The sequence below is a fragment of the Macrobrachium rosenbergii genome, chromosome 4, assembly GCF_040412425.1.
Source record: "Macrobrachium rosenbergii isolate ZJJX-2024 chromosome 4, ASM4041242v1, whole genome shotgun sequence".
Lineage (NCBI taxonomy): Eukaryota > Metazoa > Arthropoda > Malacostraca > Decapoda > Palaemonidae > Macrobrachium > Macrobrachium rosenbergii.
Genome location: NC_089744.1, coordinates 52203539 through 52218997, shown reverse-complemented (window position 1 = coordinate 52218997; position 15459 = coordinate 52203539). Strand labels below are relative to the sequence as shown.

Below are 15459 nucleotides of genomic sequence, written 5' to 3'. Positions count from 1 at the left end.
AAAAGCGTAAAGTTCCAGGCAATCCCAACTCATTGTCATTGCATCCACCCAAAGTGCCTTGTCGTCCGGATCTGGGGAGCAATATACAGGGAGGCGTTTTGTTCTGTCTGTTGCAAACAGGTCTACTAGCGGACAACCCCACAGATTCCACAACTGTTTGCAAACCTGCGGATGTAAGGTCCATTCCGTGGGCAAGACTTGATTCTTCCTGCTTAAGAGATCCGCTGTTACATTCCTCTCGCCTTTTATGAACCTGGTCAATAACGTGACCTGCGTTCTCTTCCGACCATTCTAAAAGTTCCTTGGTCGTCTGATACAGGGAGAAGGAAATGAGTGCCCCCCTGCCTTTTGATATAAGCAAGAGCTGTCGTGTTGTCCGACTGAACTAGAATTACCTTGCCTTTTACCTCTTGTTGAAATTGCATCAGGGCTAGATGTACCGCTTTCAGTTCTTTCACATTTATGTGCAGTTCTTTCTGTTCTTCCTGCCACAGGCCCAACATTCCTTGTTGTCTAAAGTCGCTCCCCACCCCTGATCCAAGCGCCTGACAAGAGTGTGAGGTCTGGGTTCTTGATAAAAGAGAAATTCCTCCTCTAGTCTTTCTCTTGAATTCCACCAGAACAGCTCCTTCTTGATCTGATCTGAGATCTTGAAAAGAAAGGAATCCGGATGGGTTTTATGCGTGGCCATTGGCTTTGTAGATAAAACTGCAGAGGCCTCATCTTGAGTCTCCCCAGTTTTACGAACTTCTCCATCGAGGCTAAGGTCCCCAGCAAGCTCATCCACTGGTTGGCTGAGCAAACCTCGCGATGTAGAAAGTCGTCTATCATGCTTAGACAAGACTCTACTCTCCGTATTGATGGAGAAGCCCGAAAAGTCAGAGAGTCCATCCTCACTCCTAAATAAACCATCTGTTGTGATGGTGAGAGGGACGATTTCGGAACACTGACTAGTAGACCTAGTTCCTTTGCCAGAGATAATGTCTTTATTAGGTCCTCCACACATTTGGCTTTGGAGTGTGCTTTCAGAAGCCAGTCGTCCAGATACATTGACATCCTTATTCCTTGCAAGTGAAGATTCTTCGCCACCGTTGACAGAACTCTTGTAAACACTTGAGGTGCAGTTGACAGTCCGAAAGAAAGAGCTCTGAACTGGAAAACTTTGCCTTGGAAAACAAACCTCAGGAACTTCCTTGATTCCTGATGGATTGGAACGTGGAAGTACGCATCCTGGAGGTCTATCGAGACCATCCAGTCGCCCGGTTGAAGAGATGCCAACACCGACTCTGTCGTCTCCATCGAAAATTTCGTCTTCTTTACAAAAACGTTCAATGCGCTCACGTCTAGAACCGGCCTCCAACCTCCCGACGCCTTCGAAACTAAAAAGAGGCGGTTGTAAAACCCCGGAGAGCATGGGGTCGGCACTAATTCGATGGCTTGTTTCCTTAGTAGTGCTTCTACTTCTTCTCGAAGGGCGCAAAACTTCTGAGAGTCGGAGTATGCTTGAAAAGCGACTGGAGCGTCCGACAGAGGGGGCTTTTGTTGGAATGGGATGGAGTACCCTTCCCGGATCACCTGTAAGGTCCAAGGATCTTGAGTGACCTTTGCCAGGCCTCCGAGAACGACTGAGTCTGGCACCTACTGCTATGTGGAGGACAGCACACTCATTTCTTTTTGTTGAAAATTGGAAGGTCGAGTAGAAGATTTTCCTTTCCCACGAAACTTGGAAAAGGGCCGAGAAGCAGACTTGCCCTGAACGCCTTGGAAGTGTCCGAAAACACCGAAGTTTTGGCGAAGTAGCTACAGGAGTAGTCTTCTTCGGCTTCTTTGCTGACTGAGCCAACAGGTCCTGTGTTGCTTTTTGTGTGAGAGCTTCAGCAGTCTCTCGAACTAATTCCTTCGGGAACAAGTGGTCCTTCGACAAAGGGGCAAAGAGGAGAGCAGACCTCTGGCTGCGGGAAACACCCTTCGCCAAAAAAGAGCACCAGAGTTGTCGTTTCTTCAGAACTCCGGTTGCAAAAACCGAAGTTAGCTCCAAGGCACAATCGCATACTCCCTTGTCTATGCAGTCGACTACCGAAGTGAAATCTGTCAACTGCGCATCCGAAAGTCCGAATTCTTTGACTTTCCTAGCCAGAGCCGCCACTGACCAATCAAGGAAACTGATGACCTCCACAACAGCGAAAATACTCTTGAGAAGATGATCCAACTCCGACTGCGTGAAAAAGATCTTCGCTGATTGAAGAGCTGTGTGACGACTTGAATCCACTAGACTGGAGAAGTCCCCTTGAGCGGAGGCAGACACACCCAAAGAAAAACGTTCTCCAGTCTCGTACCACATGCGGCTGCGATGAGCCAATCTGGAGGGTGGAAGACAAAAACATACTCTTGCCTTGCTCTCTCTTGTCTGAGAGCCAGGAATTAATCTTCTTGATAGCCTTCTTGGCCGAAATCGCCAAAACTAGGCGTGTAAAAGGAGCTGGATCCGAGGCGTTATCTCTCTTAAACTGCGATCTGGGAGATGCCGGAGTCGAAGGCTTAAAAGAGTCCCCAAAGTTCTCCACGAAAAACTTGAGTAACTCCTTATAACCCGAAGATTTCTCCTTGATTCCTGGAAAGTCCTCTTCTATTTCTACATCTTCTTCATTTTCCTCTTCTACAGAAGACACAGGAGACAATTGGTGTACAGGAACAGTTTCCTGACGAAACGTAGGTCGCACGGAATCTAAAGTCTTGCGACCATGCCGATGTGGCGCCGAATCCGTCAGGTGTGGCGCCACGCCAAGCTGAAGTGGCGCCGCGCCATGCTGAAGTGGCGCCGAGCCAAGCTGGAGTGGCGCTTCGCCAACAGAACGTGGCGTATCCGGAGCCAGAGAAGAATGCTGAAGCGCCTGGTTGAGCCTCTTCACTGGTGCATGCGAAGTGGGAGGCTCTTGAGCCAAGACTTGTGGCGCATTCAAAGGAAGTGCCTCCGCAACAGGTGCTCCCGAAGCAGCACGAGCGCCACAAAAGAACTGAATAAGATCCGTCAATTTGTCCGTAACTTGAGCGACAAAACGGGGATCTTGTTGACCGGTAGTAGGAGGAGGCACTATCTGCGATGAGGCTGGACGAGATGTAGACGCCCTGGTACGAAAAACACGCTTATTACTAGCAAAAGTACGCGTAGGTTCCTTCCGACGAGGGGGCTGATCCACTGAAGAGGAGGAGGAAAAAGCTTCAGGATCCTCCCAGAAGCTACAGCCCGCTTGCGGATCCGTCAACGATCTTTTCTTAGGAATCGCTGCAGGAGAGACGGCGCGAGACCTCTTGAGAGGGCGAGAAGAATGCTTGAAGCGCCCACTTCGAGGAGGAGTCAAAGAATCATCACCACTAGAAGACACATCCCCAGCAGCGCCTTTTCTATGGCGTCATGGAAGCATCCTGGGAATGCACAACAGGAATACTTGAGGGGGTGACTGTTGGGAGCAAGCCCCACTCGCCTCCTTTCAGTTTTCGACATGCCCTCTCCTGAACCAGGGAGTCCGACAGAGGTCTAGACCTGGGAGAACGAGTGGGCCGAACAGACACCTCCTCCACTAACACTTCACTTGAGGAGCCAACTTTTCAATGGCTTGGCCCATCGTCTGGATGGCCAAAGGACTGCTGAAAATTTAGTGTCCATCTGGACTTTTAACTCTGACACAGTGATAGGATTGGGATCAACAGGGTCGGACAAAGGAGAGTTAATAGGAGAGGGGTTAACAGATTGAATTACCTGCCCTACAGACTTAGCAGATGATGACCTCTGCGAAGCTTTCCTAACTCTGTCCTTTTCTAACTTCCGTAGATATTTCTCTAAGGCTGACCATTCATCCGTTGTTAGATGCATACATTCCTCACATGTATTCTCTGAATTACAAAATTTACCCCTACATGAAGAGCAAACTGAATGGGGGTCGATAGCCGCCTTAGGCAAACGAGTCCTACAGCCTAAAGCACAATATCTATACTGAGAACCAGAATCAGACATATTGTACAAAGAATTAATTCCGACCACAAATTGCAAAGCGCTAGCTAGCAAAAAACCACAAAGAAATACTTAAGTATAAATTGCAGACAAAAAATTCAACCACAAAACGAGACCGTGTTGCCGGTCTCTCGGCAGAAAACTTAATGGGTTCTAGAACATTGTTGGGATAGTTCCTTGTTACCTATAGAGGGCGCTGGTAGAGGGATCACCTAGGTGTTTATAGCGCTAGCGCGAAATTTAAAATTCTGCCGCGCGTCAGAGATGACAGCTATATGTAACTACCAGGTAAGTTCTATAAGTAAAAATAGTTGTTGATGTAACTTGAAAAGCTCATTTTGGGATGTTGAACATCTCAAGCTTTCAACAAAATTTTTCCTTGGCAGATGGAAGTTCTTGTAATTATGCAGTTTAACCATACCAATCAGCTAAAATACTCAATTTTCATAGGGCTACCTGAAGCTGACAGGGTAATTATGTTGCTCTTTGTGGAAACTTGGTCATTTCAGATATCATAATTAGTGGCTTCATGGAGACCATATAAGCAATACTGTTTCACCTGAGTGGCTTTTGTTGACTGCTGACCATGGCCAATTATGTTAATGAATATCCACAATAATGAGGAGACTGACCATATTAAAAAATAAAACCTTTAGTAAATTGTTATCCATTTCATTTTACAGGACATTGTCTAAAGCTAGAAAAGTTTTACAACCCATCAGATACGCATTTCAGCCAAGACCCTCATCATGCAGTTTTAACAGCAACTTGGTTCACTGATAACAAAGGCAATGTTAAAGCATCATTCACATACCAAAATTCAATAAAATATAATATAACCAAAATAAGTGTCATTGCAAGGTGCAAGGTAATTTAATAACAACGAAAAGGTAATGGGAGTATACAGTAAAACCCCCATACTCGCGGGGGATGCGTACCACACCCCCCCCCACCACAAATAGCTAAAATCCGTGAATACTTAAAACCCCTCTAAAAACACTTAGAACTGCTTATTTTGATAGTTTAAACAAAAAAAAAAAAAACTTCCCAAGGGAAAAAAGTGTCCAAGGACCTGTGGGCAACATCCCCCAGGCAGAAAGATGTGAAGGTGGTTTGGTGCAGCCATGTACCAGCCTTTAAGATCCTTTGAACCAACAGGTTCTTTTTGAATACGATGGAAGGAATTAGACCCCTAACATCATGTGCTCTTGCACGCACTGAAATGGCTTCTGGATATGAAGTAGAATAAGCTTATTTAATTACTTCTTGAAGCCAAAAGGAGATAGTATTCTTGGACACTTCCTTCTTAACCCGGCCTGTACTAACAAAATGTCTTTGGCAACTTGGTCTGAGGTGACGAGTCCTTTTTAGGTAGTTACGTAATGCCCTAATAGGACATAAAAGTAATTCATCAGGGTTATCTCCAACAAAATCTGAAAATAAAGATGGAGAAACACTCAAATCTGTCATTATGAACAGAAGGATTTTGAGTCTTGGCCACAAATTCCGGGACCCCCAACCCCTCGTGTTTAACGTCAAAAGATAGTCCGTGTGGTTTAGTTACTCTCTTAGAAGATGCTAAGGCTAACAGGAAACCAATCTCGAGAGTTAAATTCCTGTCTGAAGAAACTCTCAGGGGTTCGTATGGACTGTGTGTGACTGTTAAGCACCAGTGTTAGGTCCCAATTAGGAGGTTTAAAATCTCTTGGGGAACAGGGCTGTTCAAAACTCTTGAGGAGCATAGAAATCTCCCATGAAGAAGATAGGTTAACATCTTTCATACACAGAACCAAATCTAGGGCAGTCCTGTATCCCTTGATTGCTGATACTGAAAGAAGTTTCTCCCTACGGAGGAAAATGAGGAAGTCTACACTACTTTCTGAATAGTACTTCTGATTGGAGAGTGACCCCACTGACAACATCAATCACAGTGGACGGCCCACTTTCCCCGGTACACGGCTGTAGAAGATCACCTGGGGTAACCTGACATTTCCATTGCTGCTTTGCAAGGAAAGCCTCTCACTCGCAGGGGATACTGAACAGTCTCCAACCATGAAGAGACAGGGACCCTACTGGTGAAATCTCTTGATGTGCGGTTGACACAGAAGGTTGTGCCGAGGAGGGATCTCTCTTGGTGCTTCTATCAGTAAGGCTAGAAGATCAGGGTACCATTCTGTGTGAGGCCACATAGGAGGTACAAGGGTCATCCTGTGGCTCTGGCAAATCATCACTCTGTTGATGACCTGAAAAATGGGGCAAAAGGGAGGAAAGGCGTAGACATCCAGATTGTCCCAAGGATGTTGAAGGGCGTCTCCTGCCATGGCCCAAGGATCTGGAATGACCAAACAAAATACCTCTAGTTTTTTGTTGTGTCTCATTGCAAATAGGTCTATTGATGGCCTTCCCCACAGATGAAAAAGCCTTTCCGCCACTTCTTGATGCAGTGACCACTCTGTTCCAAGAACTTGGCCCCCCGACTCCAGCTTGTCCACCACCACGTTCTTCTTGCCTGGGATGTATCTGGCAGAGAGAACTACTAACTGAGATACCACCCACTGTTGCAGTTGAACTGTCAAGTTGTGAAGATGATGAAACACTAGCCCTCTGTTTGCTGACATAAACTACCACTGTAGTGTTGTCGGACATTAGAACCACGAAGTGTCCCACTACCCTTCCCCGAAATTCCTGACGTACTAGGAAGGCACCTTTCATCTCCAGGATGTTGATATAGAGTTGTTTGTCTTGGTGATCCCACTCTCCTGATGTTATAAGATCCTCCAAGTGTGCTCCCCAACCCTCGTGCAAGGCGTCTGAGAACAGAAGAATCTCTGGCGGTGGAGAGTGAAGGGGCACTCCTATACTCAGGTTCCTGTCATCCAGCCACCAAGCTAAGTCTTCCCTCACTCTCCTGTTAATGGTACCTGGAGCTAGGGAGGATCCTTTGCAGAAGACAAGAACTCCTTTAGACTCCACTGAATGGATTGAATGTGTATTTGACCGAGAGGGACTAGTTCCTCTAAGGATAACAAGAAACCCAGATTGACCTGCCACTGACAAGTGGGTTGCTTCTGTTTGGAGAGGTACAGATGGGCAAAGTTACTGAACTTCTCTAGTCATCGTTCCAAAGGGAATACTCTCGCAGCTGTCATGTCTATTATCATACCCAGGTTTAGAAGTCTTTGACTTGGATTGAGGTTTGACTTTGACAAATTTACCACAATATCTAAGTCGTGACAAAATTGAAGAAGACAATCCCTGTGTTGGATCAACTTTACCTGAGAATCTGCTAGCAACAGCCAATCATCGAGATATCTTAAGATCCGAACTCCTTGAGAATGTGCCCATGTCGAAATTAAGGTGAAGACTTGTGGGGCAGTTGAAAGACCAAAGCAAAGAACTTTGAACTGGCAAACTATCTCTCCCAAACTGAAGTGAAGATACTTCTGGGAAGATTGATGAATTGGAATCTGGAAATACTGTACATATCTTTCAGATCTATTGTGACCATGAAATCGTTCTCCCCGATGGCTTGAAGAACTGTGTGAGGAGTTTCCATTATGAACAGTGTATAATCCTGGAGATAATTCCTTCCCAATCTCCACAGCCCCTTTTTCCATTATCTTCTTCACTTCACCTTGAAGGGCTAGATGTTTTGCCAAACCTAGAAAGTAAGTTGATTGGTGAAGAGGACACTAGAAGAGTGGGAGAGGAAACTCGAAGGGGAGTAGATATCCCACCCGAAGAACATCTACTACCGAGGTCTCCATCCTGAACTGCTGCCAAGTTGCCCAATGACTTGCCAGGCATCCCCCCACCGATGGTAGTGATGGGGGGGGGGCACCCCTCCTATCATCTACCTCTCCTGACACTGCCTCTGCCTCCTCTCCCAGGCCTGTAAGAGCAGTGCTGAAAGGGTCATTGCTGAAGAGTTTTCTTGGACGAAGGAGATGGTTGACAAGCCCTACGTTGAACTGTCAAAACTTGAGTCTTCTTTGGTGAGATGTAAGAAGACGTTTGAGGTCTTGTTTTGGATGTAATGTACTAGCACAAGAAGGGACGGATAATTTTGAGACAGCCTGATGTTCCACCCTGTCATTATCATCAGCTGTATGTCTATCAACTGCAGAATCTAACTGGTCTCTTGGAAACAGAGATGTAGAAGTTAAAATATCCCCATTCTTTAGGCTAGCGCTGAATCCATACTGACAAACTTCAAGAACTTGGAGAGGGCAGAAGCTCTCCTTTTAAGCAGCCAGTTGGCTCACATATTAGCTGTTAGGTGGGACAAGTATAAGATGCTTTTCCCACCAGGCTGTAATAATCTCAGAAAGGCTGCACTGTCTGCAAACTTGGCCATAGCATTGAAGGAGATCTTTGCCACTTCTGCTGACAAAAGATCTAACCATGAAATAGCTTGAAAGGCCAGTGAAGCAGAAACCTCCATTGATGCTGATTCCTGAAAAGTAAAAGATGTGCTCTCTGCCTTAACTTGGTCCAAGGATACTCCTGTGCCTAACCAAACTAGGTCTGGGTCAACTAGTCTTTGTTAAGAATTGCTTAAGAATTCCTCTGGCAAGTTTGGAGCATGGCACCTCTAGGGGTGTTTTCTCTTCTTTCTTAGGGCCTAGCAAATCTTCGATACCCAAGGATAAATCCAAATTAGTTGCCACAGGTCCTTCAGTAAAGTCTTTATAACCAAGAATTAATTCCAGCACCTCAGCATAGGAAGATAAAACTCTTGAAGGTCCACATTCTCTACCTCCTGTCCTCGAGAGTCATGATCTGGTCTATCAGTAAAGTCAGGTACAGATAAGATGTCCCAATTTAAAACTGGAGCATAAGCCCTTTCAGGGCCTAAAACTCTTTTGGGACCCTGTAAATCTCTAGAGGATGGAACTTTGTCTTGGTCTCGGTCATGCCCTTGGGAATGGGAACAAAAATCTTGATGAAATGGTGAGCGTCGTGACAGGTTACAAGACCATGAAAGACTCCTGTGACATGATGATCGCTCACAGCCATGTGAACGAGAGCGTGTATCTTGATCGTGGACGTGTGAACGAGAGCGCTGCTCGTAAGGAGATCAAGAACGTGGTTCCCCAGTATACCATGCAGGATTGGGGTTACGTGTAGTTCAGTCATGGCTGTGTGAACGGGAGAGTGAGTCACAATCACATAAGTGAGAGTCACTTGATCACGGCCATGTGAACAGGAGCGTGAATCATGGTTCCATCCGTGCGAGTGGGAAACGCCAGACACGGTGCCTTCCAGAAGAACATGGTTGGGAATGATGACATGAAGACGGCATACAACGAAAGTCATGCAACCTCATAGGACTTCCAGTATGTGTGTGAACGTGCGATGCAGGAGACCTCTGGAGAGAGGTATCCAGAGGTTTAGATTTCTTGATGGGGGACTTGTTGTCCTTCCTTCTGACTTGAGGAACACTTGGACCTGGAACAGAAGAAGAAACAGCAGAAGACTTCTGAGTATGAACTGAAGGGTCAACAGTACTCATGCCATCAATTGGTTGAAGAGCATCGGAAACAGCAGGAGGAAAACATACGTGTGCCTTGACGGTAGAATGGTTCTGAGAGGAAACTCAAGACGAAGCAAGAACTGGTTCAGCACAGACATGATTAGGTGAGCAACATTCGGAGGAAGACTCATGAATCCTCTTAAATGGGGGAACTACGAAGTCTCTTTTCGTCCAACATCTGACGGGAATGGACGGAGTAGATGATGAACACAAAGAAGACGAAGATGAAAAAGATCTACGACGTCTCTTCTTAGATGCCCTCGTTTCTGACTGACCGAACTTCTTCCTGAAGAAACCTTCGACTCTTTCACAAACAGATTGGATAAGGGAGTAAGAGGGAGCAGAAATGGTAGTTGATGGCATAGGCTGACGTCACAGAGTGGGGAGCGGCGAATGTCATCGAAGCTGAGAGGAGGCTAAGGTGACTGAAGTTCCACCCGAAAAGAGATGGGATGACATCACTGAGACAGAGGTCTTGGAAACTGTCATGGCGGTCGAAACTGGAGAGCGAGAAGCCGAACAGTGACACAATAGGCTGGGAAGGGTTGGTACACCTGGTAGGCCTGAGTCCCAACACTCGGTCATCTTCTGCACGTCACCTCACTGTGGGTTTTCATACTCAAGCAGAGACACATAAGATACACAAAAATGCACAAATCACACACAAAAAAAAGATAGATAAAACCAGTATCTGAGGGTGCAAGTGGGCATGAAGTGGACAACAACCAGCTTTCAAGAGAGAGGTCAACAGCACGACCTCCCACACAGGTGGTCAAAGAAAAACTGACAAAATGCTTCTGAGATGGGGTATGGGAGATCAACCCCTCCTCGCCTCACACCGTCACCTTGGCCATCTCCCAATGCCACCAACTCCTTGTAATTTTTTTAACCAGACTCCAGCTGACGCTAGAGAATTTTCCCTTACATTACGACCAAAGGTTTGTTCTGTGTATGGACAAGCCATAGATAATACTATAGTCTTTAACCGAGAAGACAGACATGCAAACTAGTCTGCAATTCCATAAACTTAGATTTAAACCAGTTTCTTTAGGCCCCTGATACAGTTTCCCCTTGTCTCTCTCCACACAGAAGGCTGAAGCAGCAGCTGTCACAGACACTATGCACCAGTGGTAAAGCTGATTTACATTGTATATAAATCACCTGATCCCCATGAATGATTAACAAGTAGATGAGAGAGAGCAATTAAGATTATCTCAATGTTTGGCAAGCAGATTCATGGCAACAGCCATAACCTGACCACCAATTCATGACATAAAACTTTTTATACTTCTACCAAATTCCATGACTGTTTTTTAAACTGTTTTCATATCCTTCGTTAGTTGACTGAAGAGAACCATGGTGCAAGCAGTTGAAAGCTATCAATTTACTGCTGACCTATAGTATTTCTAAATACTGTACAGTTTAATCAAATGTAGTACAGGCAGTCCCCGGGTTATGTTGGCCTCGACTTATGTCGTTCCAGGTTTCATTTGGTGTTTTGAGGTTTTGTCGTTTCAGTCTTACGGCAACGAAGAATATTTGTACATTTTTGGAGGAAATTCTACAAGATCATGGATCACACCTCACCAGAAGCATGGTAAATCAATTGGGAAGTTTTCAAGACAAGCAAAGGATTAAAGGTAAGTCTTTCATCACTTTGTTCCTCATTTTCAGCAATATTTTAATATGGTGTTCTGGCTTACGTCGTCTTCCAGCTTACATTGAGCTTCAGGACTGGAACCCCCGACATAACCCAGGGACTGCCTGTACACTATTGTGATATTCATTATAAATTCTAGTCACAGTAAAGTGGCTTATGTTCTTCAACCCATCTTAATGTTTACTTTAGTGGTTATTCAGTTTTAATTTACCTATCATCTTTCCAAATTCAACCATTTCATATGCACAAAATCTTACTATCTTACCTGAGCTTTGTTTTTTATCTTAAATTCACTTCAATACAGGCACTGTACTTTTTTAATTTTTCAGTGTTCCTATTGGGAAATTTCAGGCAGAAAAAATATATTTTACCTGCATGAGCAGTTTGGTGTATAATTAAACATAAAGCATTACGATTTTGAATTAAGGCATTCCTCACTATGCTTCAGAGAGTGCAGCTGACCAGGAATTTTACTCAATCTGACATTCCATAAATGTTAATTCTTTGACATAATCTAATATACTTTCAACACTACTAATTAATATTAACAGATCTCATTTCCTTGAAGGCAAAACTGACAGAACATCATTTTGGTCTAGTATTTATCAATGGGTGACAAAAATCATGACTAACCAAAGAAAGCAATACAGCAAGGTTATTTGAAGATGAAGAAAAAAGCTACAAGACAATAACAGAGGTGTTATGATTTCACTACAACATTCATAGCTACTGTTAATAGACATCAACCTTTTGTCTCAAAAAATTTCTTATCAAATTTTATTATGCAAAATGTTAAAGACTTATTAAAAGCTAACAAAACTAAACTAAGGAGACATATATTGCTAAAACAAATATCAATGCAACTTACCATAAAAAGATCCAGCTGACTTTATGTCCCAAATAATACCAATAATTAAAACCATTACCAAGATGCTCCAAAACCTGGGACCTGATGACTTTTTACTGGTCTTGACTCTTCTTAAATGGCTTAGTAACTCCTGAAAAAAAAAACAGTTCATAAATATAAACATCAACCAACTATGAGATACCATGATACCTGTAAAGTATAACTGTGCACATACAATCTTTGTACTTTTATGAGCACACAAACAATTTAAGAGAAACTATAGACAATAACAGCCCAAAAGTACAATGAACATAAATGTGAAATAATTCATAATTAAGAATGGCTTTCGAATCTGGCTATGAAGTTTGAATGACAAATAATCTACGGGTGTTCTATTGCTTTACAAAATGTACAAGATACTCTCTGTTAGAAATATTTTCATATATGATTCTAATCATAAACTCTTTAAAAGCATATCTTAGACTAGTACCACTAAGATAAACACTTATGTTAACAATTCTGACTTCAGAAATCCTTTTAACAATGGCTCTATCAAAATGCGTAGTTTCACTGATATGCCAAAGGTTACTAGTGAATTACAATGGACTTAAATCAAGTTTTAAGAGAGAAGGGAAAATAAAACAAGAAGAGTTTGTGAAACCCAATGCCCCAGTAATGGTAAACTCTTATTTGACCTTCCACTTCTAAATATGACTTAGACCTCACACTTCCAAATATGACTTTAACTTCACACTGTATATTGGCTTCATTATTGGAGGATCCATCCCAATCATGAAGTTTCTATTTGACCGCTAGCCTGGACCTTATTTTGAACACGGGCTCCATTAATGGTTACTTGTATAACAAATATGAAGCCTCTATGTCATATAGTTAAAAAATCAGGGCCAAGGTTAAATTTCAATTGAACTTTTGGCCTCTAAGTATGATCTTAACCTTGACACTTGAATCCACCATCTAAAATGTTGAATCTCCATCGCCTATAGATCCCCTTTATAAAGTTTCAAGTCTTTGTCTTTAGAGATAATAAAATTATGGTGCTTTGAAAACTTAAATCTTGATGGATGGACAGGTGGGACAAATGGAAATAGGTCAGTCAGGCCTAACAGATAGACCCAGGTGGTATATCCGAGGCAAATAATACTTTTGCACTGTCCACAGCAGTACCTCCTGTTAAGCAACTTCCACTTAAGGTGGTTTTGATGTTACTCTCTTTCTTTTTTAATAAAAGGGAAAATGAAAGTTGGCTTGAAAATTAACACCAAAAAAAATGAAGATTGCCACCACAGCCAAAAAAACTCCAGATCCAAGAAGATAGCATGCAAAAGAGACTACCACAGCCAAGATTATTCTTGGCTGTAAAACACCCACCAAACATGAATGTACCATAGCAGAAACCAGCCTCAATAAAAAAAAAAAATTTTTACAGATGGTGACAATACAGATTTTTCATATCTCTCATCAACAAAAATGACAAGTTCTACATATCTGGAGTATTCACTAGTCCATCAAAATTTATGTCTTTCAAACAGATGAATGCAAACTATCAACACATTTTGCAAACATTTAACAATGACTTTTAGGTGAATAGAAGTAATTTCTTTGAAAAATAAAGTGAAGGCCCATAGGTCCACATCAAGCTTTTTTTTTTACTTCTTTACTTTCACTTAGAAGTAAAGGACTGTGCCAGCTTGTAAATAAGCTGATTTAATTCAGAAAAATAGCAACACATTAACTCACCTCTTTAATGGGATTATACTAAGGCTCACTGACAAATGGCAAGATTCTAGTTAAGGACAGACCCAAAAGGACCAGTAGAAGACCAAAATTCTCTCAAATGATTCAAGATTGTTATTCCTTATCAGGATGTAGCGCTTCTTCCCAAGATCAACTGTATCTATAACAATAGCTCTATGAGATGTAAATGCTGTGTTGGCTGCAACACAGAATTCAGCACTCTGATCAAAGGGCCCTAAGACACCCATGCTCAGTACTTTACAGATACTTGCATACATGACTGATGATTGGTTGTAATTCAGAGGGTACACTAGTTAGGAAGAAATAAATACATACTATACTGTACTGCATGTAATTTTGATAAGGATAAGCATCTCATTTTAAATTCTATTTGCCTCATTGCTTCCCTAACTCACCCTTTTCATTATGCCATCTGATATTCTTGTTTCAGTTAGGAATGACACAAATGAGCACATCAATATTCATGGACTATCAGTAAAACTCACTGCAACAGATACTTTCTGTACCACTTATCCTCAACTTATCCTCAAATTTCTCATTCCTTTGAAACAGTCAGTACTTTGTTCTGCACACGATCTCACTTGTCTAAACCCACACACCTCTTCTATCAAGTTGTCATTCATGTTCCCTAATTTTCAAAATTACTACTAATACTGCTCTGGTAATATAAAGGAACAATTACTATTTACAAAATTCTGACATATAATGCAACTATTATTAGAAACTCTTTATTACAATATCACCACCATGTTCTAGCACCTTACTTGTAATCAATAAACTTCTGGTGCTTTTTCATTCTTAAAGCTTCTAACTGGTCCTTACATATTCAGTGGTCACTTCTACAATAATTCTGAAATTTAAGTTCTCTTCTTCTTACTCTTCCATAATTCTAATTAACCTCTTTCCTTTCATCTACAAACAACTCCTCTTAAAAATTTCACCTCCACTAACAAAAGACAGCATTCACTTCAGACATTTGCATCTTTTATTTACTCGCTTGCCTCTATTAAAACTTCTATTTCTGCCTTCAAGTTCTTGCTCATATTTCATCCCGAAACATCTTATAAGTGTCTTTAAAATCCTAATTTTCTCACTGACATCATAGTCCTTGCCCTGAGTATATACAATCCTCTATTCTGTCTTGCAAATGCACCTTACTAAACCTCTCATTTTACTAATTGCAATATCAGACTTTTTCTTATTCTATTTTCATGTTCCTTTACACAACCACTTCCAACAGTTTGACTGACCTAAATCCTTTTACTCTATTTGACATAGTCCTCATCTGCTCTTACTATTTGACATAGTCCTCATCTGCTCTTACTAACTTGATATATTACTTCCTAGCTCAATAGCCATAAATTCCTCTTGTGTGTTACTGTTACTTCATATCAAACTTTGTGATAGTTACCTTTCTTCCTAACTTGAACTTCAACCTACTTTCATTTCTGCCTTAACCAGGTAATGAATACTCACCTACATTACTATCTTAAGAGGTACAAATGGCCCGGAATACTAATGCACCATATACCACAAGAGAAAGTGCATATTATGGGGGCTGTGGACCAGACCACTGGTTGGAAGTAGTTCCCCATGGATGACAGATATGTCTCTTCACTTTTGAAGGAAGA

The 15459-nt window shown here is 42.4% G+C and overlaps 1 protein-coding gene across 1 annotated transcript in view; it reads right to left on the bottom strand.

Moving 5' to 3' along the window:
* The window catches only part of Tmem214 (Transmembrane protein 214), a 111328-nt gene that overhangs the window by 21187 nt on the left and 74682 nt on the right, over positions 1–15459 (bottom strand). Inside the window, exon 10 of the mRNA XM_067097158.1 lies at positions 12074–12203. Coding sequence (XP_066953259.1) covers positions 12074–12203 — 130 coding nt within the window. The remainder of the gene's footprint in view (positions 1–12073; positions 12204–15459) is intronic.